Raw genomic sequence first — 27239 nt, forward strand, 5'->3', positions numbered from 1 at the left:
GCAGCAGATCTCTGGTGACTGGTCAGATGCAAAAGAAAGCAAGGTTCTTGCATCTTTAATAGTCAAAATGCTCCACCTGCTGAAATTCCCTGTTCCATGCAAATATTAAAGGCACAGGGCCCCCCAAGTACCCAGTTCTTTCTTTTTAAAAATCTGGCTGCCCTAAGCAGATGCAGAACCCCAAACGCCACCCAAGTGCAACAGAGTTTTGAGTGCCAGCGTTGCAAATTTCATTTTGAAATAGTAATTTGAGTGACACTCAAGCAACACAGCTCACACTGCGAATGCATGAAATCTGACAAGATCACTAGTTTAAATGATACCGTGAAGCAGGGATCTCTGCTTGAGACCTGGGAAAGTCACTACCAGTCCGAGTACACGGCTGCTGGTTAGACGGACCGGTGGCCGCTTTGTATGGTTCTATTCAAACTTAAATATTGTCAATGCATTTTTAGGTAGTAAGTATTAGGGTGGCAAGCTGCAAAAGGAGAACAGGACTCCTGCACCTTTAAGAGTTGTGCAGAAGAGGAAATTTTAGCCAGTGTACGCAACTGTAGTAGGAACCCTGCCCCCCTTATGCAATGGTGTCCAAATTTTTTTCAAAGGGCCAGATTTGATGAAGTGAAGGGCCGTGGGGACCAACCAAAGGGCTGACCAAAGTTGTTGGCCTTTTTTTAGGATTGAAGTTGTTTTTAGGATTTTACCCCAGGACATATACTGCCACGGGGGCTGGATTAAATTGACTGGCGGGCTGGATTAGGTCTCCAAAACAGACTTTGGACATGAATTGGGCCACCCTTGTAACTGCAATGCTATTTTTCTAGAAAAAGAGATGCCAGAACTCACTATGAACACATCCCTTGTTCTCTTATAATGGCAATAGTGCCCACCTGAAAGGTACCGGAACTGAGTTCTGGCGGGGGGGGGGGGGGAGCCCTGCTTACCGTAGGCAGTTTCAATATTTTGCACAAATTATTTTTTTCTTCCCTGCCACAAGACTTCTCAAAAGCATAATTGTAAATGTTGCAAGGCATACATCTTCTATTAGAACATATATACTTGTTTTCTTCCCCTTCCTGCCCCCCCCCCCACATAAAAAGTCTGAATAAAGAAAATTTGCTCGAGAGCATTCTCAACCTCACACCCCACATATTTCAGTTTCAAGACTGGACTACATGAACAATCACCAACAGTTTACTTCTATTCTGCTTTTGGTCTAGGCCCCCAAACTGCTGAGCAAGAAAATACAACACTATACGTAGAACCATCCGACTCAGTAGATAGCCATACCATTAGACTTGCTCACACCAACAGCATCTCATCGTTGAGGATTAAAGACGTTATAGGTTCCCTTCCATAGGCATGCACACTAATAAGGGGAGATGGGGTGCAGCCAGGATCCCACCTCCCGAAAAACTCATTCTCAGAACCCATTTTCAGAGCCAAAACCCAATCCTGGAACATGTGAAAAAATAACGTCAGGTGAGTCCTGCAACAAAACATTACGGGGTAACATTTTCCTGACCTTAAAGCCAGCTAATGCCCTCCTCCCCTTTTTCCCTTAAAAAAGGCTTAGCTGCTTTGGGGTCTCACCACCACTCAAGAGTTTTTCTCCCTAAATATTTTGTATGCGCTTCTGCATAACTTGAGGTCCGTCCCCCCAACACCTCAAGCCTGCTGGCACTTCCCCCTTGGGCATGAGTTTTGGCTACATGAGGACTGGCACTGCAATATAACATGGAGCGCTTTTGCCCCATCCTAAGATGAGAGGTGCCAGGGCTCAAGTGTGACTGAAAGTCACCCGCTGCTTGACTTGAAAGTTCTCCCACCAATCTCAGGTGCATGTAGGCTGGCCAACTATAGTTACTTTTGTGCTGAGAGAGGGGCCTTCTCAGGGCTGGCATTAGGGCAGAGCCCATAATTGACAACTGCATTGGGGATCCCTTTAGGAAGGGGGAAAGTCCAACCTAGAACTCCAAGCAGTGCCAGCGGCTGCAACGAGATTCCTTTCAAATTTCCCACAATGCCCAGGAGCAATGCTGAATTAAAAAATGCTCTCCCTAGATAAGCTTGCCTGGTGCCTTCATTACAAAACTTTAGGCGCCAGGTGAAAAAATTTCTCTATAACCAGGCTTTAAATGTGTTTGTGGAAGAGGGATTGGTATTATTAATTAATTTAATTTGTATACAGTGGTACCTTGGGTTACGAACTTTATTCGTTCTGGAGGTCCGTTCTTAACCTGAAACTGTTCTTAACCTGAGGTACCACTTTAGCTAATGGGGCCTCCCGCTGCTGCTGCCGCCGCACCACCACCACATGATTTCTGTTCTCATCCTGAGGTAAAGTTCTTAACCTGAGGTACTATTTCTGGGTTAGCGGAGTCTGTAACCTGATGCGTCTGTAACCCAAGGTACCACTATACTGCCCTGCATCTGTAGGGCAGTTCACAACACAAAGTATATACGGTAATAAAAATAAGAACAAAGACAAACCAATAATTCCCCCTCCCACAACTCATTTAAAAGGCCATTGGATGTCAATCAGCCAAAGGCATGGTGGAAGAACAATGTCTTTGCCTGGTGCCTAAAGGTATATAATGAAGGCACCAGCCAAACCTCCCTGGGGAGAGCATTCCACAAACAGGGAGCCACTGCAGAAAAGGCCCATTCTAGGGTTGCCACCCTCCGGGCCTCTCGTGGAGAAGGTTATTGGTTTGTTTTCGTTTTGCTATTTATTTTGTGTTCTCATTTTGTACTTCCATGCTGTGAACCACAATGTGGTCTTCGGATGAAGGGTGGCATACAAATTTAATAAATAAAACTATAACTAGATTCAACTGTTCACAACCCTGCAAATGCAACCGGCAGATGAGCGCTGTCTTCTTCCAGCGTTCCCAGCAACAGGCATTCAGAGAACGTAGCCACCACGAGCATCTCAAATTCAGCCATCTCAAATTAAGCTTTTCATATAGAGCGGCCCAACTGGCTATTAAAAAAACAACACCAATCCACATGGCATCTGTGGCCCTACTGCCCTTAATCTTCCTACCCCTCGCCTTCTCTAATGCCCAAGGAAGTTGCCATTTCCAGAGGGCCCCCAAATACTTCCGTCACGAAAGCAGCAGCGCAAGGAAGGTCACGTCACAGCCGAACAAGTGACCACGTGATTCTGTTTCCTTGGATCTTCCAGGCCAAGGAATGGCCTTGGCCATTTGGATTCTGGTAAACAAGACATAAATAACCCAAGGGAACCCGAGAACCCCTTCACAGCAGGCGATGATGGAGGGGTGGGGGAGATGACAGCAACATCCTTCCAAGGATACATGCACTGACAAGCTTATTGGCTCGCCCCTCGTCCCGCCCCGCGCGGCATGAGGCTTGGCTCATTTGCAGGAGCGATCAGCAACTATCTGCTGTGTGTGTACCTTTCTGCTTGCTCCAGTTCAAGGATCTCAGCCTGGTGAAGGAACTCAGCCGGGGAAGGGAGTGAAAGAGCTGGCGCCACTTGTGTCTGCATCTGCACCATGAACTTAAAGCATATTCCCTCCCTGCTTCCAAAGAATCCTAGGAACTGTAATTACCCTTCAAAAAGAGTTGCCATTCCCAGCACCCTTGGCAAGCTTCCATTTCCCAGGGTTCTTCTTCTGTTTCGGACAGGCGGAGGGCTTTAAATGTGCTTTGAATATACGGCATGTGCACGGCCAACAGTAGAGAAGAACCGGGCTCAACTGACAAGCGGGAGCTTCGTTTACATGCAAATGTTGCGGCCAATGTGACACAGTGATCTGGCCAGCCTTGGTTTCCAACAGGGACTGGGCCAGGCATAGGCAAACTCGGCCCTCCAGATGTTTTGGGACTACAACTCCCATCATCCCTGACCGCTAGTCCTGTTAGCCAGGGATGATGGGAGTTGTAGTCCCAAAAACATGCGGCGGGCCAAGTTTGCCTATGCCTGGACTGGACCTTTATGCCCGTTGTGGAAAAAGTCAGAGACACCCTCCTAGGATTTTCGTACGAACTTCAACCAGAACTAGGGGTGGGAGGTTGCTACTGCAGGCTCTTTAGGGAAAGGCTGTAGCTTAGAGGTAAGGCTTCTGCCTTGCATGCAGAAGGTCCCTGGTTCAAAGCCTGGCATCTCCAGGTAGGGCTAGGAGAGAATCCTGCCCAACACCTTAGAGAGCCCCTGCCAGAATAAGGCAGGTTCCTATGTTCCAGTGGGAAGAGGCTCTGCTTAGAAATACTGATTAGGATCCCCTTTTTCATTGTTAGAAATTAGCCAGGCACCAGGAGCATTTTGTGACTGGCACAGGTTCAACTGCGACCACATGGAGATCTCTGGAGGCCAGGTTGGTGACTGAAGTCTCCATCTGGCTAGCCCCTCCAGCTTTCTTAAGAGAGTAAGCAGAAGAGATTATTGCATTTATATTTCACCTTTTTCTCCATGGAGTACATAGTTTACCCCCCCCCTCAGTTAATCCCTACAATGACCCTGTGAGGTAGGTTAAGCTAACAGGCAGTGACTGGCCCAAGGTCACCCAGTGAGATTCATGACTGAGTGGGGATTTGAACCTTGTTCTCCCAGGTCCTTGCCTGACACTCTAACCCATGGCAACCTAAGGCCTGTGGGCCAGATCCGGCTCAATTGCCTTCTAAATCCGGCCCGTGGAGGGTCCGGAAATCAGCATGTTTTTACATGAGTAGAATGTGTCCTTTTATTTAAAATGCATCTCTGGGTTATTTGTGGGGCATAGGAATTTGTTCATCCCCCCCCCAAAAAAAATATATAGTCCGGCCACCCACAAGGTCTGAGAGACAGTGCTGCTGAGCCCCTTGCTGAAAATGTTTGCTGACCCCTGCTCTAACCACTATACCACACTGGCTTCCCAGAGTTCTTCTGCTATGGGAAAGCTCTATAAATTAAGTAGGTAATAAATATGAGGAAAGCAAAATGTCACTTAGAGAAGGACCTATTTTTTTTTAAGCTTGAATTTTGTTTTTATTCTGGATTGTTTTATTTGAGGTTTTAATGTGTTGCAAACCACTATTAGCTTATATATCTGAGTTTCTAACACTGCCCCTTTTGTTACCTGCATTTGGAAACCCAGCCAGGAGCCCCCCTGCAGATGAGGAAAAAGAAGACTGTCATCCACAAGCAGGATGACTAGGTGCCCTGGGTACCCCATAAGATTGACCTCCCATAGCTGTTAGCACTGCAGTTCCCACTCGGACTGAAGGGAGTTGTAGTACACATCATATGGAGGGCACCAGATTGGGGAAGGCTGGCCTACGGCTACTGAGCAAGTTGTTAAATACAAGCATGCAATAACCAAGTGATGTAGGGGAATGAATGAAGCAGACCAAAGTTGGGAGAAAATCTACCATTTGTGCCACTTTTGGCCCTCTCTCATCCATAAACGGGACGCAGGTGGCACTGTGGGTTAAACCACAGAGCCTAGGACTTGCCGATCAGAAGATGGCGGTTCAAATCCCAGCGACAGGGAAAGCCCCGTTGCTTGGTCCCTGCTCCTGCCAACCTAGCAGTTCGCAAGCACCTCAAAGTGCAAGTAGATAAATAGGTACCACTTCGGCAGGAAGGTAAACGGCGTTTCCGTGCGCTGCTCTGGTTCGCCAGAAGCAGCTTAGTCATGCTGGCTCCCTTGGCCAATAAAGCGAGATGAGCGCCGCAACCCCAGAGTCGTCTGTGACTGGACCTAATGGTCAGGGGTCCCTTTACCTTTTACATCCATATACATTTTATGGCTGCAACATTTTAGAAATGACCTGCCTGTGCAGATGGACCACTGCCTATGAGGACACTGTCTGATGCATGTTGCTTCAGACATGAAGTTATTCCGTGGAACCAGGTCACACATTCCAGAAATACCCATGCATAGCCAGGTAGCATAGTGGCAGCAGCTGTGCTCTTTGCTCTGAGAACCTGCATGTTCACTCATTCACACTAATCCTTGGTTTGTCTTAGTGCTTTGTACCAAGTGGGTCTGCATAAAGTGAGTTTTGAATATGCCTCCTTATGAAAGCAAAAAAAAAGCTTCGCATGTACGGAGTTGGAAAGCTGTTTGTGTTGCTGCTGGTATAGGGGCTCAAATGTTTCCTTTTGCTGGAGCGGTTGACAAAGGTCAGAAGCTCCAACTTCAGTGTGGATTTACAAAGGTGAAGGCTGACCAGGCTGATGATCTGGAGTATGGGGGGGGGTGTCGTCTCCAGAGGAGAGCAGCTTACTCTGAACCCCAGAATCAGTTTTCAACTTCACACATCTCAGCCTTGAAGGTCTCAAACTACAATGAAGATCAGAGCACCTCTGGGCATATGCAGAGTGCCTTTCTCTGTTGCCAGTGAAAAACCCCAAGCAGGAACCCCAGCACCTGTTGTTTCTGAAAAGCGATGAAGTTGGAAGGGGGGTGGCACTGAAGCGGGGCGGGGGGGGGGTGCTCCTTGCGGGGGCAAGGCAAAGCTGCTGCGTTTGGAATCTCTCCTGGATCCCTAGGTTAGATTTAGAAGGTCAGATGAGGACAGAAATGGTGGCACGCGGTGGCGGCGACAGGAGAAAAGAGGTGATTAGCTGCCGCTGTTATGGGGCTCAGTAAGGATGTCCTTAAGGAGGGGGAGCTGGGAAATCCCTGCGGGGATTCCAGATTAAATGGGGTGGGGGGAACGAACCTTACACACACGTGCCAAAGGAGTCGGAGGGCGGTACAAGGAGGGTGGAAGTCGAGCGAGCAGCACTCACCTTCATGATGCCGGCGGCGGGGGCGGTCCTGGCCAGGCCGGGGGGGTCCCTCTCGGCCGAGTTGTCGCGGCTGCTGCAAGCGGAGCCTCCGGAACCGGAGCGCAGCGGACTCAGGTCGCCGAGGGCTCCTGCGGCTGTAGCGGCGGCGGCGGCTGCAGGTCTTTCTTTCTGCGGGGCGCGGGGGGGCCCGGGCCGGGGCGAGCCCGAGGGGGGACCGCCGGGGGCTCCGTCCGCCATCCCCCCGCGGGGCTCCCAGCAGCCGCACCGGCCCGGCCCAGACGGGGTCCTCAGCTCCTGCCCCAGCGGCGCTTGCACGCCTTTTGGCGCGCGCCCCTGACCCCCGGCTTTGCAATGCCGGCTCCCCTTTGCCGGGGAAGGAAGGAAGGAGGGACACAGCGAACGAGCGAGCAGACGCTGCCGCTGCCGCCGCCGGGGGTGGAGGGATGGTGGGACGGCTGGGGCGGGGCCAGGCGCAGCACAGCCCCTACCCCAAACCGCGGCGCGGCCCCACGAGCGAGAGACCCGCGTAACCGCGCGCCCCGCTGGCTCCTCCTCCCCCGCGCCCCTCCTCCCGCCAAGGCGCTCTTTGGAGCCCCTGAACCCTTTTTCCCTCTTGCCGGCGCTGCAATCAAAGGAGAGAATTCGCCCCTGCGCGTGCTGCGCTCGGGAGGGCCTGGAGCTCACCCCGGAGGGCTGCTCGGCACCCCGGCCCTGCCTGTTGGATCCCTCGGCGGCAGGGTTAATGCAAGGGACGCAAATGCAGGGTTTTTCTCCGTTCACACGTTCAGCCGCCTGCCCGTCATTGTTATGCCTTCAGTGCCTGCGTGGATAAGCCTCCTCGAAGGCGCAGCCGGACACCCCCCCCCCCCAGGTTGCCATCAAAACGGGGCTTGGCGGGAAAAGGGCAGCTCCCACTCAGCAGGACCTCGGCACGTTTTCAAAAACGGCTGCATCAACACAGCACACAGTTAAAGCCCACCGCCCAAAGGATCCAGGGAACTGTGGTTTTCAGAGAGCGTTGGGAATTGTAGCTCTGTGAGGGGGCAAACTACAGTTCCCAGGATTCGTTGAGGGCGGGAAATACGCTTTAAATGTATGGTGTGTGCGTGCACTGAGGTAATTAGCACTGTAAGATCCCCTCACCCAATGCCATGAAGTCCAGAGCCTAACATTACCTAACTGAATCCAGCCACTCCAACCAATTCGACCCTATCTAACCATCAGGTCCTCCTGGTCACAGGACTGATACCAAGCAGGCTTTGAGACCCTATTTATATATTATACATCTATCCCACCCTTACTGGATAGGGAATGTGCCTGGTTTTTCCTTCCCTGTGCTTACCACAACCCTGTGATGTAAATTAGGCTGAGGGTCAAACAAAATGAGATGTGGGAGATCTACGATCAGAATCCACCATGCTTATTTTTTTATTTTTTAAAAAATATTTACTGCAATAGGTTGTGAATCAGATTAGAATGGTGGTACTGGAGAAAGGTTTATGTGGGTGTTTTTTTCTTGTATGTTTTTAATGTCCCTTTCATGCCCCAGAGCAGCTAACTGCTTAATGGCAGAAGAGGGGATGGGTACCTTTACTCCCCACCCCCTTTCAGGCAAATAGCAATTTATTTGGTGGGGGTATTATATTGAGAATATGACAACAGTTGGAGGATTAAAATATCCCTTTGGGGTTGTCAGTGGACGCCCTTTTGCAATTGACCCTTCAACCTCAAGTTTGGAAGGTGCCTACAAGGAGAAGGCCTCTTCAGTGGTGGCTCCCTGATAGTGCAGTGCTCTCTCTAGAAAAGCTTGTCAGGTGCCTCCATTACCCTTTTCAGTGCCAGGCTAATAATTTTCTGTTCTCCAGACCTTTTAAAATATATATATATACTCACTGCTTTGTCATAGCTGGTTGTTTTTGACTGTGGCTGCTACTGGATTTTGTTCTCTGTGTCAAGAAGCGCCATTCGAACAGTGGCACCGTAAGAGCAGGATTTGGGGCAGATGTCCAGCAGAATGAACATGAAGGCCCCCAAACTGGTTTTGCTATATTCTTAAGTAGGTGAAGCAATACATATCACTCTCTTAAAGGCCTCCTCACCACCACCAGTGAGACCATGGGTAAGTCCAGCATCCAAATTTACCTAAATGAACCACTGAAACTAAACATAACTATTGATTCTCTCTTACTCTTTTTATACCAATGTGTCTGTGTTTCCATTCCATCTCCAGTCCATCCATTGGGTCAAGACCAAGAAAGAATTAAATTTGCTTTTAGGGTTTTATGCACTTGTTGATTCTGGAAGTTTATTTGTGTGTTTGTGTGTGTGTGTGTTATTGCTATTTTTATAAACTACATACCATTTATGGGAAAGACACTCTTTTATAATAACCATTCCAATGTGATAAATCACTTAATCTTTACCAGAAGGAACAAACTTGCAAATAAATCCAGTTCCAAGACCATAAAATGTTGGCAGTCTACTTACTGAGGCATCCTAATGTCAGCCACTTAGAGTGCACCAGTGACCTACAAGAAAAAAAGACCATCAACAAATTATTTTGTAGTGTGCCAACCCCCCCCCCCAAAAAAAAAACTTCTTATATTGGTCGCCTTGAGATGGCTCTTATTTACCACAGGTAACCAGGCAGCCCAGTGTAACAGAGACAACTCTCTACAGGAATCTAGAGTAGGATAATATTGAGTGTTTGATTGGGAGTGGGAAGACCTCACTTCAAATCCTTGTCCCGCTGTGATGGTTAAAAAAGTTAATCTCTCTCAGTCTAACTTACCTCACTGGGCTGTTGTGATAAATTAATGCTGCCTAGAGCTCTTCAGAGAAAAGTTGGGGTGACAAATTAATCTCTCAGGCAAGTAGCTTAGAGGTCAAAAGTATATGGCAGAGGCAAGCTAACCATGAACCAACTCAAAATAGCTAATTGGGACAAGAGAGGCCAAATCTGGTGCCATGTTCTTGCCTGCAATTACATCAAAATGGTGTAAATTTTATTATTTTAAAAAAAACAACTCTGGTTCACAGCAAGGGACATTGTTTTGTTGTCAACATGTTAGAACTCAGCACTGACCCCTAGACTGGATGTCAGAAGCTGCTGTGATCATCCCCCAATAACTGCCTCATCTAATCCAGAATGATCCAATTGTTTTCCAGAGCAGCTGGTTCCCAGCAATTTCAGGATGAAAAAATTGCCTGTTGCAGCTAACACGCCCGCCCCCCGCCCCACTCTGCACCTGGCTTAGAAGGACTGCTATCCCTGACTCTCCATTGATCATTCAGAGAGCTAGAGCAGCGTTAATGAGATCCTGGAGGTTGGGCGCTCTATAATTGGTAGTGCAAGCTTTGCAAGGCTCCAGCTACCCAGACCAGAACTCGTGAAAGATGCTGGCCTTAGTAATGGGGTAGCAATTAGTGTGAAGCAGAAGGAACCCCCTACCTGGCCCTGCTGAGCACCAGCTGCTGGCATCAAAGCACGAAGGCCAGCGTCTACTTGCATGTCCATGCAGAAAAGGGCAGAGGATGGGATGATATTGTTGGTAGGGAAGAGATTATTGCCCATTTTCTATATTGTTTTCTGGACTCCATTTATTGAGCAGAGGGAAGGGATGTTGGTATGGAAATTAATGGAGTTCCTGGTAGTCTTTTCAAGAAAAAGTTTCCTTTGCAGAAAGACTTTGTCTTTTTAAAGGTTTATGCGATAAAATATTAAATAACAATTGTTAAAATTAATGGTTGCCTATACAAGATAAATCTCCTTATGTGCCACAATGACATTGTTATCATTATCAGTAATAATAATATCATTATAATGACAGGTAGGTAGCCTGTTGGTCTGCCGTAGTTGAAACAAAATAAACAAATTCCTTCCAGCATCTGGAAGTATCTGAAGAAGTGTGCATGCACACGAAAGCTCATACCAATAACTAACTTAGTTGGTCTCTAAGGTGCTACTGGAAGGATTTTTTTTATTTTGTTATCATAATGATGATTAAGCAGCCTAATGCACCACAGTACATTTATTATTGTTGTTGTTTCCAGTATCCATTACATTAATGATTAAGTTCATGGTAGCATTTACAAGATGATTTTTTGTTTGAAAGAAGGCTTTTGTTTTGTAATCATTTGTTTATTCACAAATGGGCAGCCTAGAACAGGCCTTACCAGGGTTCAGACTGAGGTAGACAGTATTAGTCTTAAAGTAACATCATAAGTTCAGCAGGATGCTTGAACCAACTCTTCAGCTGTTGTCCTTTAGCTCTCCTCGCAGCACTCCTTGCCAAGAAAACTGGTCTTCGTTTTGCCATCCTTCTTTCATTCTGCAGGTGAGTGTGAACTCCAGGAATGTTTCGATGCAGCTTGGGCCAAAAAGGATACCCTAATTGCCCTTTAAATGCCCATTGTCCCCAACAACAGGCTAGCTAGGATGAAAGCTATTTCTTTGCTTTGCTGCACAACAGCACAGCAGTACGTCCACAGCATCCTTTCGAAAACAGCACTGAAGCTGTGCATATCCTGCACGATTCACTGCTGGCAACAAGATGGTCCTAAACAATGGCACATTTTGTACAGAACCTAGCACACTAGAGATGTGAAATGATGACTAGGAACAGATGGGAGTGATGAATTTCTGACGAGGTGCTGGGAGGCCCAAAGGAAAGTGCTTAGAGATGCCAGCCTCCAATTCCGCCTTAATCTACTGGCACTGGCAGCGAGGCAGGGCTTTGGGGCAGGAATCCAGACTGCATCCAGCAGAATGAGCAGGAGGGCTGCTGGCTTTCCACAATTTGAAGCAAAACAATACACGGCATTATCTAAAGACCATTTTAAGTAAATGAATATACATTGCCATTTGAGATCATTAAGGCCAGAATCTAAAATGACCCAGCTGTTTGAAACCTAAGCCCTGGACTTTGGATAAGTGGTGTGGCCCTGCATGGAAAGGAAGCTTCCTCTGACCCTAAAACTCTGCCTGCCCCCTAATTCCAGATGCACATAGAGCTGGATGAGGCAGGCAAGTTGGAGAAACGCACTTTGCACATGACCATAATTTGCATCCGAGGTAGTGGGCAGGGCCTCCAGCCTGTGGGTGAATCTTGGGTTCTAGTTTGGCCTTTCTCTAAACCATGCCCACTTCGGGCATCACCCGAAGTCACCTGTCAATCACCTGAGCCATAGCCCCCTCCCCAGGCTAACAATCAAGCCTAATTGCGCCTGGGAGACTTTGCGAGAAGGCACCTTTGAAACTCCCGCCAGACAGCCTGTCACTAAGGTGGCTGCCAAGGGCTCTTTAGGCAACCAGCAAATGACCTTATTTCCAACTAAGTAACTTCTTCGTTCCTCCTTTCCTCTCCTTTCACTGGTCGATCGGAGAAAGCAGCGTTTGGAAAAGTTGTTTGTTGTTGTTTGCTTTCTATTGAAGGTAGTGGGGGAATCCTATTTTCTTTGTAAACGTCATGGGGGCTATGTTTCACGTGCTCTGGAAACGGCACCTGTTTTTCCAGAGGCTTTTAAAATACTTTTTAGGGGGGGGGATGTCATTTTTGTTGTTTTGAAAGCTGTGTTTGTATTTACTTCTTATTTGGGGCCGGTAGTTTTAAAGCTCTGGATGGGATTGTGTGCTGCAGTTTGTTTTACTAAACTGCTCCCACCCCTCTGCCCTGGTACCTAATCTTAAAGAAGAAGTAGTAGTAGTAGTAGTAGTTGTTTTTCCCATGCTTCTCAGGTATTGAATATGGATTTAGAGACTAAGGCTGCAGTCCTAACCCCGTGTACCCAAATGAGCAGCAAATTTATCTGTCCTCCAAACAAAAACAGGAGCTGTCAGCCTTTTCGGACTAGTAGGTACCTTTTGAATTTTGAGAGTGCCAAAGGCACCAGTCACAAAATGGCTGCATTACCGTACGTCAAAAATATGTTGAGGATGTTACAGGTATTCGAAGGTCTCAAATATAGAATAAATGTTGATAATTGCACAAGGTAAACACACATACATAAGCATATAAACCACATGTCTAAAATAGTACAGGAGAGCAATCCAAAAGCCATCTTGGCTCTCCCAGAAGACTCTAAATATTTCCTCTGCTTCCTTAATCCCCCTTGGCTGAGAACAGGCAGGCAGATACCAATCAGGGGAAGTACCTGAAAAGATTCCTCTCCTCTATCTATGAACCTCCTTTGTATTAATTGTCATTGTTTGCCCAAATTCTCAGCATTGAGGAATGTCTGACAGGGCATCCTGATTGTCTTATCAAATGCTAATGTTTTGTGTAAACTGTGTCTGGAACTATGTAAAACTTACTAAATCCTCAGGATTATCACACCTCGGTCTGCCAGAGCCGCAGTAACCCCATCTTATGTGTGATGTTTGTAAAGGGGATGTCCTCCTTCTTCTGCACACCAAAATGCAAACCCTTAAAAGAGATGCTTCTTCTTGGTTCTGGGTCTCTCTTGCCTCCTTGCAACAGAATAATAAAGATCTGCCTTGCTTTCATTGCACCATGCCTCCATCCATTCATCTCTGACCGATCATGGACTTAGGGGACTCAGTCCCTTGGGGAGTTGGGCAGCAAAAGCCAACCACCCCCAATTTTCCTATATCAAGGATAATTTAAAGTGGTCTCATACTTCACTGCTGGCAGCCCTCCAGGTATGGAAGAGGCATAAAGGAAGTGTGATGCCAGGTCTCGCCCCACTCATACCCCTGCAGCCCCACCCAGACTTTTTCAGCGCAGATAGGCAATTTGATAGTGCAGCCTTTAAACAATTCAAGATCTACCATTTGAGAGATTTTTATACAAGTATACAGACCCCTGCAGAGGGATTTATGGAGAACTCAACTGAGCGCTACAATTCTTAGCAACCTATGGACCCTAAGATTCCCTGTGGATAATAATGCGCTTTAAATGTATGGAGTGTATGCAGCCTATATGTCTTTTGCCCTTTGCTCTGCTTGATAGATTTTTGAGGTTCTTGTAAAACAGCAACAATCCAGATTAGATCTGAGAAGTCTGAAGTCTGCCCACCTAGACGGAGAGGCACTTTCAGATCTAGGATTCCTGGCTGCACTGTGGTTGCCCCTGTTGGAAGTGTCAGGATGCAACTCAGCTTCCACTATAGGTTGATGTTTCTGCATTAGGAGGAACGCTAGCAGGATACTCCACACACAAAAAACACAATGGGATACTGAGTTCTCCACTCCAAGATGGAGAAAATCAGTGAGAGCTCACACCAACTGGAAGGAACGCCCTTCAGCAAGAGGCTATCAAAGAAGGTGAACCAGATGTGTTGGTTTGCAGCATGGAGGGCAACAAAGGCTGTGGCAATGCTGAGAGGCGAGGTGGGTGCAGTTCCAGAGGAAGATGCACAGCCGGAAGGGGCAGCAGAGCTTGCACTAGGATGCTCAACCTGCCCAGAAGCATGCCAGCATCACCTTGCAAGGGAAGATGACATTCCCAAACCAACACCATGGGAAGAAGTTGAAACCTTGGCCAGGGAAGAAGCTGACAAGTGGAAGAAAACAGCTAAAACACTGGATGCTGTCCTTGCGCAACTCAGATTGCACTGTAGGCTGACCTTCAAGCTTCCTAGACTGCCCTTCTTGTGCTTACCTGCATGGCCCTTAATTCAGTGTTAGATTGATACTCTCAGGTTTGCTTCCTCACTCCCTGCTTCCCTCCTATTCCTTCATTCCTCTCTTGAGAGCAGGCTTACTTTGGCTCTCTCTTCTCTTGAGATGCAAGATCATCTCCACCTCAGGGATCTTTCCCATCAATGTGTGTATTTCCTGTAGTGAGTTTTAGCTTTCTGGTTTTCTTGAATGCAGAGCTTCCATGTGACTGTAACAAGGGAAACTGTGCTCCTTCACTGGGGAGTCTGCCTTGGTTCAGCTTCTTCCAGCATTCAGCTCCAAATGCTAGCAGCCCCCGTCCTCCCCATCTCTGGGCAGCAGCTGTCCCCACAGTAGGTTCCCTCCACAGGAAGGCCTAGCCTCTTCGCTTGAAGCCTTGCATGTGTCCACGGAAACCAGCTGGTCCCAGCCAGCCATGGAAGTGACTCCATATTCAAATAGGCTTTGCCAGGAACCAAAGTTATACTGCAAAATATTTTTTTTAAAAAAGAAAATCAAAACGGAAAGTCGGCCTCCAATCACACACACAAATCTCTTAATGGGGATTAAAGGAGATTCATTCGTAGCCACAAAGCAAAAGAGATAATCCCGCTTCCTTGTGCTTCATCTTTTAAACACACACGCAGATACACAATCGTTCCTATTTCTCCTAAACCAAAGCAGAACACAGTCAGCTTAAGAGGCATTTTGGAACGGGCAGTTCTAAAAGGAGAAGTCCCAAGACTCAGATCAGCCTGAAAGCCACAGACTTTGAGCTGAAAAGCCCCCACACCCCCACGCCTATGGGGTCAGGTTATGGTTCCGTTGTGCAGAGAAAAGGCACTGTGCTTTCCCAGGGCTCTGTCTCATTGCTTCAGATACATTCTCTGGATCAGCCTTAAAGTTGAAAAGTAAAGTCACACCCACACCATATGTTTAAAGCACTCTTATACAGTCAAGGAGAATCTTGGGAACTGTAGTTGGTAAGGGTACTGGAAATTGTAGGCCCACACCCTTAAGAAACTACTATTTGGGGGAAGCCATGACTGTTATAAAGTGGTATGATACTGCTTTAAATGTCTGGTGTGAATGTGAGTTAAGTTTGGGAATTGAGCCATATAAAGCCATAGGCTGATTCTAGCTCCTATATGCACAAAATCAGATCTCTCAAAACAGTGCTGTAAATGGCCCTGCTTCTGTGCAACGCTGACGGACGCATTCAAATGATAAGAGAGCAAAATGAATGCTGTGCAAGAGAAGGAAGAGCGAGGGAATAGATCGGGAAGTTACGTTTATTGGGAGATGTCCCTCCCCCAAAGTTCCTGGGCAAATAGATTAAAGAAGATTAACACTCCCCACCCAGGGCACATTTCCTGCGCTTTAAATCAGGTGTGGCCCTCCAGACTGTGTGGGGCTCTTAAACCCTATCAGCCCCAGCCAGCTTGGCCAGGAATGGTGGGAGTTGTAGTCCAGCAACACATGGCGGGCCACAGGTTCCCACCCCTATCTTAAACAGCTGCAGGAGACAGTTGAGCAGACGAGCCTTTCCCCTGCAGTGATGTGGAAACTTCCATCTGTTGAATTGCTCTGTTCCACAGCTGTTGAACAAAGGGGTAATGGATGGGTAGAATCCTGCCAAAGGGCCAGAGTTGGCTTTTCCTTGTAAGGGGACAGATTCGTGATTTGGAGGCCTACCTGCAAATCCATCCTAACCTCTTTTCGGAGTATGCAGGCATACTTTACACTCTCCAGTGGGACGATTTCAGATGGGGCTTAATGTGGGCTTTTTACTCACACAGAATCAGGGGTGCCAACTTGAATAAAAATACTGGGGGGACCAGGTAAGCCTTACACCACATAACTGAGCCCACTGAGCACACACACCATTTGAATGGCAATGCCCATCAACTGGGGGGGGCAGCCCACTCATATGTTAATGGGGAGCCGAAGCCCCCTTGGCCCCTAGAAGTTGGCTCCTATGCACAGAACAGCGGAACTGGATGGAAATATCCCTTCTGAATGTAAGAGCCAAGGGAAGACCCTAGGTGCAATTTGGCCACATTCACCTTTTCCAAGCTGAAAAACTCGATTTCCGAGCACCCTCTGGTGGCCGCGTTGTGCTTAATCCAGAACAGGTAACAGCAAAGTGTCCAGGATGGAGTGGGAATAGGGCCCTCCATATACCCTTCTCATAGTGCATTCATGATTATTTGTGTTCACAATGCTAACAGGGCAGTCATACACAATCCCACTTTTGCATCTGTTGATCTTTTGAGGAGGACTTACTGCTTCGTTCCTAATTGGAAATCCGGAGATTCAACTAATGTAGCTCACTCTCATTTATGTTTTCAAAGCACAGGGAATCTCTTTATTCAGGGAGGAGAAAGCGTGAAACAGCAGTAGTTGGAGAACGCCCCATTGGTGAAGTGCGAAATTAAAGGAGGCACAAGGGGTTCACAATCTACATTAAGCCAAGATATGTGATACGTATAGGCCCTTGTTTGTTTTGCAGTTGTATAACTTGGGTCATTTTAGACCATGGATTTAAATGGTCTTGGAGATGAGGGTGCTTTTGATGGCATGCATAATCCTGCTTATTCCAAAATGCAGTAAGACAGCTCTGCTACGCTTAGCCCCTTTCTGCTGAGTGAGGCCATGGACCTCCGCTTCCAAAGGCCTGCCCTGACAGCACCGCTACTTTTTGGGAGCATTGGGATGCCGATTGCTGTGGGAGATAAGCTGCCTTATACAGTCGTGGGGCAAACTATTTGTCCAAGTAACCCAGGCAGCAGGGGTCAGCGAGAGAGTGAGTTTTACCATCACCTGCCACTTTGCATTATTAAGTGGAGTTGCAAAGCTTGCAAGATCCTTCCCATAGGTTACTCCTTTCCTTGGAGTGATCCAACACTCTCACCTACATATGCAAGTAGGGCCAGGACCAGCTCAGTTGGGAAGATAGGCAGCTGCCTGGGATGGAAAAAATCGAGAGGGACTCAGCTACTCGTCCTCAAGGAGAAGGCAGGCATAACTGCCTCACTGCAGATCATTAGGGCCAGGGATGGGCATGGCTCTGTGGGAGAGCATCTGCTTTGCAAGCATGTTTCCTGGTTCAATCTCTGGCATCTCCAAGTAGGGCTGGGAACGTCCTCTCCCTGAAACACTGGAGAGCTGTTTGCCGTCGTCGGTGTCAATACTGAGCTAGGTGGACCACAGGTCTGACCAAGCATAAGGCAGCTTCCTATGTCCTTGAGTGTGTTTTACAGCATCTTCTCCCATTCACTTGCATGGGGCAAGGGAAAGCAGGGTGTCAGGGAGTACCTGTAGCAGCAACGTGATTTGGTTACTTTGGAGGCTTCCTGGGTAAATGCCATCATCCACCCTGGAAGCACCTCAACTGCTTGTAGATACCTGTGTATCTGATTGCTAGCCAGATTGGATTTGTTTGTTCATTGTATCCTCCCACACCTTTGTGTTTTGTTGAATACAAGAAGCTGTAGTGTGCTGACAGCTTCTAGGAGCCACAGGTGAGAGCTGAGTGAAGGGTGAGGACCCAAAGTGGACAGAAGGAGCGCGGCATGTCCCCCCAGCAGAGGCACTACATCATCATCCATCAGTGGTAATGAGGCATGGGAGTATGGGAGAGCCTTAAAATGAATAGTCAGGAAGCACTATGCAGATCAGTTAAGATTAACTTTGTTCTCCCAGTTCAAAAGGTTAAAGGTGGTAGCAAAATACACTGGGATGAAGACACAATGACCAGTCTCCTTTTCAACACATAAAAGACAAGTACATTTATTTGAATCAGCCTCTAGCACTTTTTGAAATTCATAGATGCCTTGCTAATGATTCAAACAAACAAACAAACAAACAAACAAACAAACTAAAACCTAGGAATCAGCTGGTCTTAATAAAATACCTTACATTTTAGCCCTTTCCAGAGATTTCCTTCCTTGTGCAATTAACTTCACTGGCTCCACCTTACTCCAGTGTCCAAGCATTGGGCAATAAAGACAGAAGTGACCGACAGCCCGCTCTACATCCCTGTGCAATCAAACCCCCAAGCTGTTACGTTCTTGTTCTCCGTTCCCTAAAACAGAGAGATTTCTTCCATCTACTCGCTGTTAAAACTGTAAAAGCTCCCTACGCACTCACAAACCTTACTCCCCTGACCATAGTGGCCATTGTTAACCAAAAAACACACACTGGCCATTAATTCCCCTGCAAAATTGCAGACAACACTTTATTAGTAGCACAGGGCTAGAGAACATCTTTCAAAACATTAATATTTCATCAAAATATGTATTTTCCACATAAAAAGTGTCTTTTGTTCCAAATAAAACCTAAAAGGCATTTAAATCTATATCCCTTGAGTTCTCCCGTTTTCCCCAAATTTAATAATAATAAAAAAAATCAGTTGCTCCTATGACTTCACTTTTCAGAGAGTGATATATTAGCAAAAAAAAATATTTTTATATATATTTTCCATCAAAACTCTTCATAGTTTTGGCAAAATAACTATTTAAAATAGTGCAATAGTTGTGTTTTTTAGGGTGCTTTCCCCCACCCCACCCCGAAAATACTAGTAACATTTGCAGCTGTTGCTTGGACAGGCCTGGCCTCACTAGAGAAAATGGGACAGGCACAATCCACCAGGAATTTGTGTGCAGTTTCCACGGAAATGAATGGAAACACTGTGCTCTCCTGTACAAGCCCCACAGGATAACTGCCTAGCGGATCACAGTGCCCTGTGCAAAGGGAAAGAGAAACAGGAAGTTATCACAACCCTGTTCTGTGCTAGACTGCTGATCACTGTTTACGTTCCAACCTAAAGCTGGATTGACATACAAAGCTCCTGTAACTTTTTTTTGCCAGCCTTCAGTCTATTACAAGGATTTTAAAGCGTATGTACTCATTTCACATAAACAGTCACCTTACTTAAACGTGATACCTTGCCTTGTGTCACGTACAATTTAGGAACACAGAAAGCTTATTTATTCCGAATCATAGACCATTGGGTTCATCTAGCTCATTAACATCTACACGGATTGGCAGTGGCTTGTCAGGGTTTTAAGTGGGTGTGTGGGGTTGCCTTCACCTGAAGACGCAAGGAAATTGGACTTGCAGCCTTCGGCGTGCACAGAATCTGCTCTACCGCTAAGCGACAGCTCTTCCCTATGTCGCTGACAGCTCCAAGAAATGCGTCAGGCCCAGGACATGATTGTGTCTCAGTGTAGAAAATTTACATTGCACCCCATCTACCACACTGACCAATAGGGAGAACCATCCATTGGGCAAGTTCTCCACAGAACTTCCTAATGGATAAGCCCCATGGGTTGATTGAGAACTGCCAGTCTCCCACACTGATGAAACCCTTAATCTGCCACAGGAGGTAGGTTCCATACTTCTCCTCTCTGGAAGGGCTACTGAGCAGAGGGTTCAACAAAAGTCCAGGTTTTCAGAACAGTGGCAAAATGAGTCTTCTATCTTCCCCTACCCATCCAATGTTTCCCCTTCCACTATGGACATTAGGGTATACCCCCCCCAGCCCCATATCCACACACTACAATACAAAAGTTTTCAAAATGGTTTCTGGAATTTGGAATCTGATTCAGGGTCAGTCCATAACTTGGTGGCAGAGCACATGCACAACTTGTACCAAGTTGCAGATTCAATCCCTGGCCTTTAATGGGAGAATCTTCTGCTGGAGATCCTGAGAGCTGCTGCCAATCAGAGCTGCTGATACTGTGCTAGATTGACGAACAGGCTGAGCTGGTATAAGGCAGCTCTTAACCCTAGCTGATCCTACCACTTGAAAATGGTGGAAACACACACCCACCCCTGTACTTTTCAGCTTTTAATATAAGCAGTCTTTAAAATTCTTTAGCAGAGTCCTCACAGCAAACTTAGGCTGTATCCCCAGGAGCTTAAATAAGATTTGGCTTTTCCATTTGCCTGCTGTTGATGGGAGATGTATTCTAACCATTTGAGCACCATTCAAGAGCTGTGTCACCCCAAAGGGAAGTCTGGATTTTAAAAAGTGAACAGGACAACCTCTCACTGTACACTTGTTTTGTCGATGCCAGGAAAAATATGGTAGCTGTTAGATCAGAGACTGAATCCTTCCTCCTAACAAATTACCTGTTCCACTCAAGTCATCCCTTTTCCCCCTCGGAACCCAGCAATGAAATCCAGGGGCCTTCTTCCCGTGCCACCCCTAATCCTAACAGGGGAAACACTGTTTCTGATTCTAATTCCTGTACTTCCGCTTGCAACTTATTTAAGAACACTACCACCATCACCACCCCTCAGGGATCGGCTGAACTTGTGATACCTGGGAGCAGAATGTCGGGCACATCAAAAGCCAAAAGGTACTAAATGATGCAGGAGCCAAGAGGTAAGCGACTATCTTGTGACAAGGCAAAAAGAAAGGCGTTGGGGTGAGGCGACAGACAGCGACTCCAGAGGGTTCTATGAACCCAGGGGGACCTGGTAAGAGTGGGCTACTACAAAGGGGTCCGAATAGAAGCAGCGCTCCCACTGAGTCAGGGTCTCTTGCACAGAATGCTGCTGCCCACACGCGTGTGCACCCGGGAAACACAGGTCAGAGGCAGGCAGTTGCATGCACACACCCATTTATCCTGGGAGCAGCCGAGAAAAGAAATGTCAGACACATAAAAAGATTACCAAAGACAAATACTTCAAATAAGGCCTACTCTCCTCCACAGCTCAGCCCAAAGGCTCCTGGGCAAAGGACGTGGCAGTGTGTGGAATCCTGGGAGGAGGGGAGGGAATGATCCCCAACGCAAATCATATGGCAGCTTGGCAGGAGGAGGCAGTGCGCCAAAGCAGAAGGCCCGAGAAAAGCCGAGCAGATGGGAAAGCCAAGCGATACACGCCACTGCCTTTTGCACGTGCGAAAGGGGAGAGACAAGGTCCACTGCCTCTCAGGCACAGCCCCCACACCCCAGTCAGTGCAGGGCAGGCTTGCCCTCACTACGGGGTGAGGAAATGCACCCCCCTCCAAACACACACACACACACAGCAGCTGTACTCCCTAACGGCAGCACCCCCCATTTTTCACAGTCTCTACACGGTCTCTCCAGGGGAGGCGGCATGGTCATGACTGGGCGTGCGAAATCCACTGGCTGTCCATGGGGCGCCTCAGCAGCTCTTCCACGTGCCGCGCCACGTCCATCGAGTCATCCAGGTCATAGTCTGCTTCTGGGTCCAGAACAGAGTCAGGGCTGAGATGGAGAGAAAGGAGCAGTATAGGTCAGGTGGGCTGCAGGTGTAGGGGTGTAGGGGTGTGTGTGTGTGTGTGTGTGTGTGTGTGTGTGTTTGTGGAGACGGGTTGGGAGAGAAGCTTCTCCACTTCTGAAAACACGGGAAACTATCTTTGAAGGAGCTGTGGTTTTCAAGCCAACTTTTCAACACACTCAAAAAATTACAGTCCTCTGGCTTGTTTGGAGGAAGCCAGAAGAGTTAACTTGGGTTTAAACAGAAGATTATGCAGAACTTACATCAATGACAGCTGCCCTGTAAATAAGCCAACAAAAATTATCAGCCTGCAATTTTTTTATTTTACTGGTTTGGTAAGAGGTTAGTAACCCATGTTTCTATGTTGGCCAAGGAGACAGAGGCTTCTTTTGCGGCTAGCAATTAGCCTCTTAGCAGCCTGGGGGTTTTTTGTTTTGTTTTTTAAAATGCCCTCTACTGGTGAAGGAGGGACAGGCTTTCCTTCCTCTGTTCTCAGTATAGAAACCAAGTGGCCTGGGAGAAGAAGAACAGAGAAACCTGCCGGCCCACTCACTCTCCTGTATGGAATTTCTGGTTGCCCATAGTTACCAAGCAAGTTATTAAATACAACGCTGAATAATAACAGGTTTGCTGAAGCGCAGGGTGGGCCATGAAGCAGAACCCACTTGCAATGGAGTCCCCTCCCGAATATCCCACCCACCCAGCCTTACTTACTTTGTTGGATAAGTGTTGTACAGGGACTGATGGCAGACAGCTGGGGAGGAAGCTTGATCCATGTAGGTAGGCCCTCCAGCTGTAGAGTCTCCAGATGTAGTGGCAAACCTGCAACAGATGGGGTCCGCATTGGTAATAATCTCATATGCCCAAGGGACCTTTTGCCCATTGCACTGGGCACCTAAATCCACCAAAGGGGCACTTGATAGAGTGGTACCTCTGGTTACGTACTTAATTCGTTCCAGAGGTCCGTTCTTAACCTGAAACTGTTCTTAACCTGAAGCACCACTTTAGCTAATGGGGCCTCCTGCTGCCGCCGCAGCGCAATTTCTGTTCTCATCCTGAAGCAAAGTTCTTAACCTGGGGTATTATTTCTGGGTTAGTGGAGTCTGTAACCTGAAGTGTATGTAACCCGAGGTACCACTGTATAGACAAATGAGGATCACCTCTGTCTTAGCAGTCTACCCAGCCTCTATCCTGCTTTGCTAGCAATCCTTCGCCCTCCCCTCAGCAGCAACGGCATATCTGTCCCAATTAGCTTATACTCTCACTGCCACTGCCACTGCCATTCATTCATTCATTCATTCATTCCAGGAGTTCCGTTCCCTGTTCCCTGCATGCCTTCCATGCCCTGTGTTTTAAGGATCCCACCCCCCAAATGACTGTCAGTATCTGAAGCAGTCAAAATCCCTCCCTCGCATCATAACTGGAAGCTGGTCAAACAGGGAGCAGATGTAGCTGCCAAGAAAGAAAAATAAAATAAAAAGGAAAGGCCCATCGCATTGGGAGGGGGTTTGTGGAGAGAGAGACAGCTCTGTCTATGAAAGCCACAAGTCCTCAACCATGTCCATTTCCTACCCATTCCTTCCCTTGGGGACAGCGCTGGCAAGATACAGACCCAGACACATTTAGCTTCATTCAGGTTTCTAAAAACACAGATCCGAATGAAGAAGCCATCAAACCATGTTTGGAGATAGGGCAGTGGCCAGAACTCTTGGTTGAGGGGTAATGAGGAGAGATGGCAGCCAAAGGAGAGAATACATCTGCTTCCCACCCCAAATATTTACATTTCCTTCCATTTTTTATAAAGAGCCTTTAAAGAGCCATGGTACTCACTCTGGCACAACTTGCTTGATCAGTGGCTTCACATACCCATCCCCCGTCTTCGCTGCAAAAGAAAAAAAAAAGGGGGAGGCACTGAGTTATTACATAGGGCAGGGGTCTGCAACCTTTAAGACAAAAAGAGCCACTTGGACCCGTTTCCGAAGAAAAAAAAACCTGGGAGCCGCAAAACTCGTCATTATAAAAATAACTTTTTTGTCACTTTTTTATTATTTCTTTGTTTGACCCCTCAGAATTACTCCTCCTCATAGAAATAAACGTTAAATTAACAAGTTACCTTTTTGTGTGTGTGTGTTCTTCACTCCCCTTCAAAACAGTGACCAGCGTACATGCCCCCTTTCAATGCAGTGACCAGCGTACATGCCCCTTACAATGTAGTGGGCGGGCGGGCGGGAAGGTGACGTCGGGACGGTGTGTGACTAATGCACGCACCGCCCCCATGTGAACGTCACAGCCAGTACAGCGCCCGCCACAGTGGGCCTCCTCCCCTCGCTAGTATCCGCCCTGGAGCAAAGGTGTAAAAGAGCCACATGCGGCTCCGGAGCCGTGGGTTGCTGACCCCTGACATAGGGCATGCAAGCATCTTGTCCAATTAGCTCTATGCAAATAGATGAGCACCTTGAAACCGTTTGGTGTTCCTTGTTCCTCTTGTTTTGCTTTGTTTGTTTTATTGTCTTCCTATCCTGCCTATTTCTCCAAAGAGACTAAATGTGGCTAACAAACAGTAAATGTGCTCTCAAAGAAATGTGTTGATATACAACTCATTTAACAAATCCCAGCAGTGTAAATAGAATGCAGAACTGCGACAGCAAAAAATAAAACTATTGTACAGTTTTGCATCAACTGCTTGAAGCTGAATAGTGATGGCGCCTGATGGACTTCAGCTGGAAAAGCATTCCATAGGGTAGGTGCCACAAAGGAAAATGAACCCCCTACCCCTAAGCTGCCACCCATCTTGTATCCCAAAGTCAAGGGAAATGCAGTTTGCAGGGAGGAATATACTGAATATACACTTGGTCATGCATACCAGGGGAAACCCCTCTGGCCCATGGAGAAGGAAAGATTAAACCTCACCTATATCCCTTCCTAGCATGCTTTATCCTGTTTTTGAGCTTTTATAATTTCTGGCAACTTGGCTATTCTGTCTGCAAGAACAGCTGCCAAACATGTATTTTGTTTTTGTTTTTTTTAAAAAACACCTTGTTCTCTCCTGGAGCCCCATTCATCACAAAGACATTTTCCCAATAAATCATTTTCACCTGCAATTCCATATTCTCAGCCTCTACACAATCCAAGTCTAGCGCCACCCACTTTCCTCTCCCTTTCCTTTTGCTTCTTCTCAGAGCCATTTCTGATCTATGCTATGTACCTGGCTAAACATTACAGTCATTTCTATATATCCCCCTAAAGTAGCCTCTCTCAACCTCGGGTCCCCAGATGTTGCTGGACTACAACTCCCATCATCCCTAGCTAGAAGGGATGATGGTACTTGTAGTCCAGCAACATCTGGGGACCCAAGGTTGAGAAAGGCTGCCCTAAAGAAAAAAATGTTGCACATACAACAGTGCAACACAGATCACAGAAATTCCAGAGCGGGGGAAAACGAGAGACTTGCAGCTGAATGTAACCATTGCTTAGGCTCCCTTGCCAGAGGCATGAGGAAGAAGTCTGTCTGTGATTAGATGTGAGAATGGGAATAGACCATGCCTGAAGAGATCAGGTCAGTTTTCTCTTGGTGCTGCAAAACCTACAAAGGACTGGCATGTAGTATTTGGAGAAGACCTCTTCCTTGGGACGGTCAGGATACACATAGAGGAGGTACGGGAGGTCCCCGAGACGGTCTGCCAGGGTGCGGATGGAGAAGTCACGAGTGGTGAAGGGCATCAGGTTCCAGAACATTCTATCAGCTGTAAGACCCAAGAGCATCATAACTCAGCAGCGGAAACAAAACAAGCAGCTTGCTGACCAACCAGAAATAGAGACAAATCCCCAAATAAAAGCAAAACACCTACGCAGAATTGCAGGGAGAGGAAGCCTGACAGAGGGCTTTCTGTATGGCAGCTCCTTTGCGGAGTTCCCTTCCCACAGAGGTGCATCTGTATAGCTTTCACCATATGCTGAAGAGGCACCTTTTCACCCTGGCCTGTGACACTCTAGGTACAGTGGTGCCTCGCAAGACGAAATTAATCCGTTCCGCGAGTGTCTTTGTCTAGCGGTTTTTTCGTCTTGCGAAGCAACCCTATTAGCGGCTTAACGGATTAGCGCTATTAGCGGTTTAGCGGCTATTAAAGGCTTAAAGGCTTAGCGGATTAGCTGCTAAAAGGCTATTAAAGGCTTAAAGGCTTAGATAAAGGGGGGGAAAAGTGAAAAAAAAATCTCAAGACTCGCAAGACATTTTCGTCTTGCGAAGCAAGCCCATAGGGGAATTCGTCCTGCGAAGCAACTCCAAAACGGAAAACCCTTTCGTCTAGCGGTTTTTCCGTCTTGCGAGGCATTCGTCTTGCGGGGCACCACTGTAAGTTTATTCTGTGGGACCTCCTCTTTTGCTGACTCTATACTGCTTCATACTATCTGTAACCATTTCACTTGTCTTATAATTGTAATGGTTTCATCTTTTTTATATAATCATATATTATATTGTGGTGAGCTGCCCTGGGACCTTATGGTGAAGGGCAGGTTAGAAATCTTATAAATAAATAGACACATTTATGACTACTGTACTACAAAACATCACTGACTCCACAAATCAGGTATGAGTGCCTATTTCCAGATCTGCCTGGTCCCTCAGCTACTGGCCTTCCTGATATAGGTAAGTCAGCCACAGTGATGCATGCTCTGGTAGCTTACAAATTAGACTACTACAGTGCACTCTATATGGTGCAGCCCTTGATGATGGTTCAGTAGCTACAAGTGGTGCATAACACAGCAGCTAAGCTTCTAGTCGGACTCATATTACACCAGTCTTGAAAGAACCTACAATGGTTACCAGCTCCCTACCAAGCCCAATCTAAAGTGTTGGTATTGACGTAAAAAACCCAAAATGACTTGGGCCACAAATACCTGAAGAACCACCTCCTCTTATATCAATCTGTTGAGATGCTAACATTGACAGGGGAGACTCTGTAAGCAATAACACCACTTTGTGTGGTTTGGGCATGTGAGAGGGCCTTTTCTGTGGTGTCCCCCAAGTTATGGAATGCCCCCCCCCCCGGTGCATCTTGCATTACTGTTGTACAGTTTTTGATCTGAGGTCAAGCTGCATCACTTTACCCAGGCTTTTAAGTGAGTGGATTCCTCCCCTCCCCATCCTGCTGAATTGCTGCACTCTTGTTTTGCAGTGCTTGTGATTTTGTTTAGTTTTGTGGTTTTAACACGTGGTTATAATGAATTGTATCTTGTTTTAAATTGTGGTATTTTATGTAACCTGTCCTGGCTCAATTCGATGAACGGCAGAATACAAATATAAATAGCAAAGAAAGTAAATAAGATTTCACACATAACATAGTCGCTTCTAACCCAACTAATAGGAACATACAGGACAGGAAGTGAAACTAGATGCAATTATAAGCCAGCAATTCTGACCGAGAAGGGCCAAGTTAATGCACAACATGACAAATGGAATGCAATAAACTACAGCTATAAACTTAAAGCTATATTAGCCAATGTTACCTAGAACCCCAGAGACAATAATAGTGTGCTGTTAATGGTAAACAGTTAACTGTTGTTTGCAACGATTTTTTGATTCAATACTCTCAGAGCAGGCAAGGACAAAATGCA

At 47.0% G+C, this 27239-nt stretch overlaps 2 protein-coding genes and 3 long non-coding RNA genes across 12 annotated transcripts in view; 3 read left to right on the forward strand and 2 right to left on the reverse strand.

Annotated features, from left to right (window-relative positions):
- LOC308462023 (inactive phospholipase C-like protein 2) overlaps positions 1-7166 on the reverse strand; it is a 36483-nt gene extending 29317 nt beyond the window's left edge. For both annotated transcript variants that reach the window (XM_080979273.1, XM_080979274.1), the window contains exon 1: positions 6749-7166. In XM_080979273.1, coding sequence (XP_080835399.1) covers positions 6749-6985 — 237 coding nt within the window. In that variant the 5' untranslated portion in view covers positions 6986-7166. The remainder of the gene's footprint in view (positions 1-6748) is intronic.
- Positions 1-27239, forward strand: part of LOC308462149 — a 182916-nt gene that overhangs the window by 43495 nt on the left and 112182 nt on the right. The window lies entirely within an intron of this gene.
- LOC308462175 lies at positions 7365-9035 on the forward strand. Its single transcript, XR_013979044.1, has 2 exons — positions 7365-7864; positions 8705-9035. It is a non-coding gene; the product is annotated as an uncharacterized lncRNA (long non-coding RNA).
- The window catches only part of LOC308462038 (signal transducer and activator of transcription 5B), a 67386-nt gene continuing 58281 nt past the window's right edge, over positions 18135-27239 (reverse strand). For all 7 annotated transcript variants that reach the window (XM_080979323.1, XM_080979320.1, XM_080979322.1 and 4 more), the window contains 4 exons: positions 25214-25369; positions 23457-23508; positions 22341-22448; positions 18135-21613 (listed from right to left, as the gene is read on the reverse strand). In XM_080979323.1, the coding sequence (XP_080835449.1) occupies positions 21487-21613; positions 22341-22448; positions 23457-23508; positions 25214-25369 (443 nt within the window). In that variant the 3' untranslated portion in view covers positions 18135-21486. The remainder of the gene's footprint in view (positions 21614-22340; positions 22449-23456; positions 23509-25213; positions 25370-27239) is intronic.
- On the forward strand, positions 25377-26079 carry LOC308462161. Its single transcript, XR_013979028.1, has 2 exons — positions 25377-25624; positions 25983-26079. It is a non-coding gene; the product is annotated as an uncharacterized lncRNA (long non-coding RNA).

Source organism: Podarcis pityusensis, assembly GCF_964106645.2.
Source record: "Podarcis pityusensis genome assembly, chromosome: 13".
NCBI lineage: Eukaryota > Metazoa > Chordata > Lepidosauria > Squamata > Lacertidae > Podarcis > Podarcis pityusensis.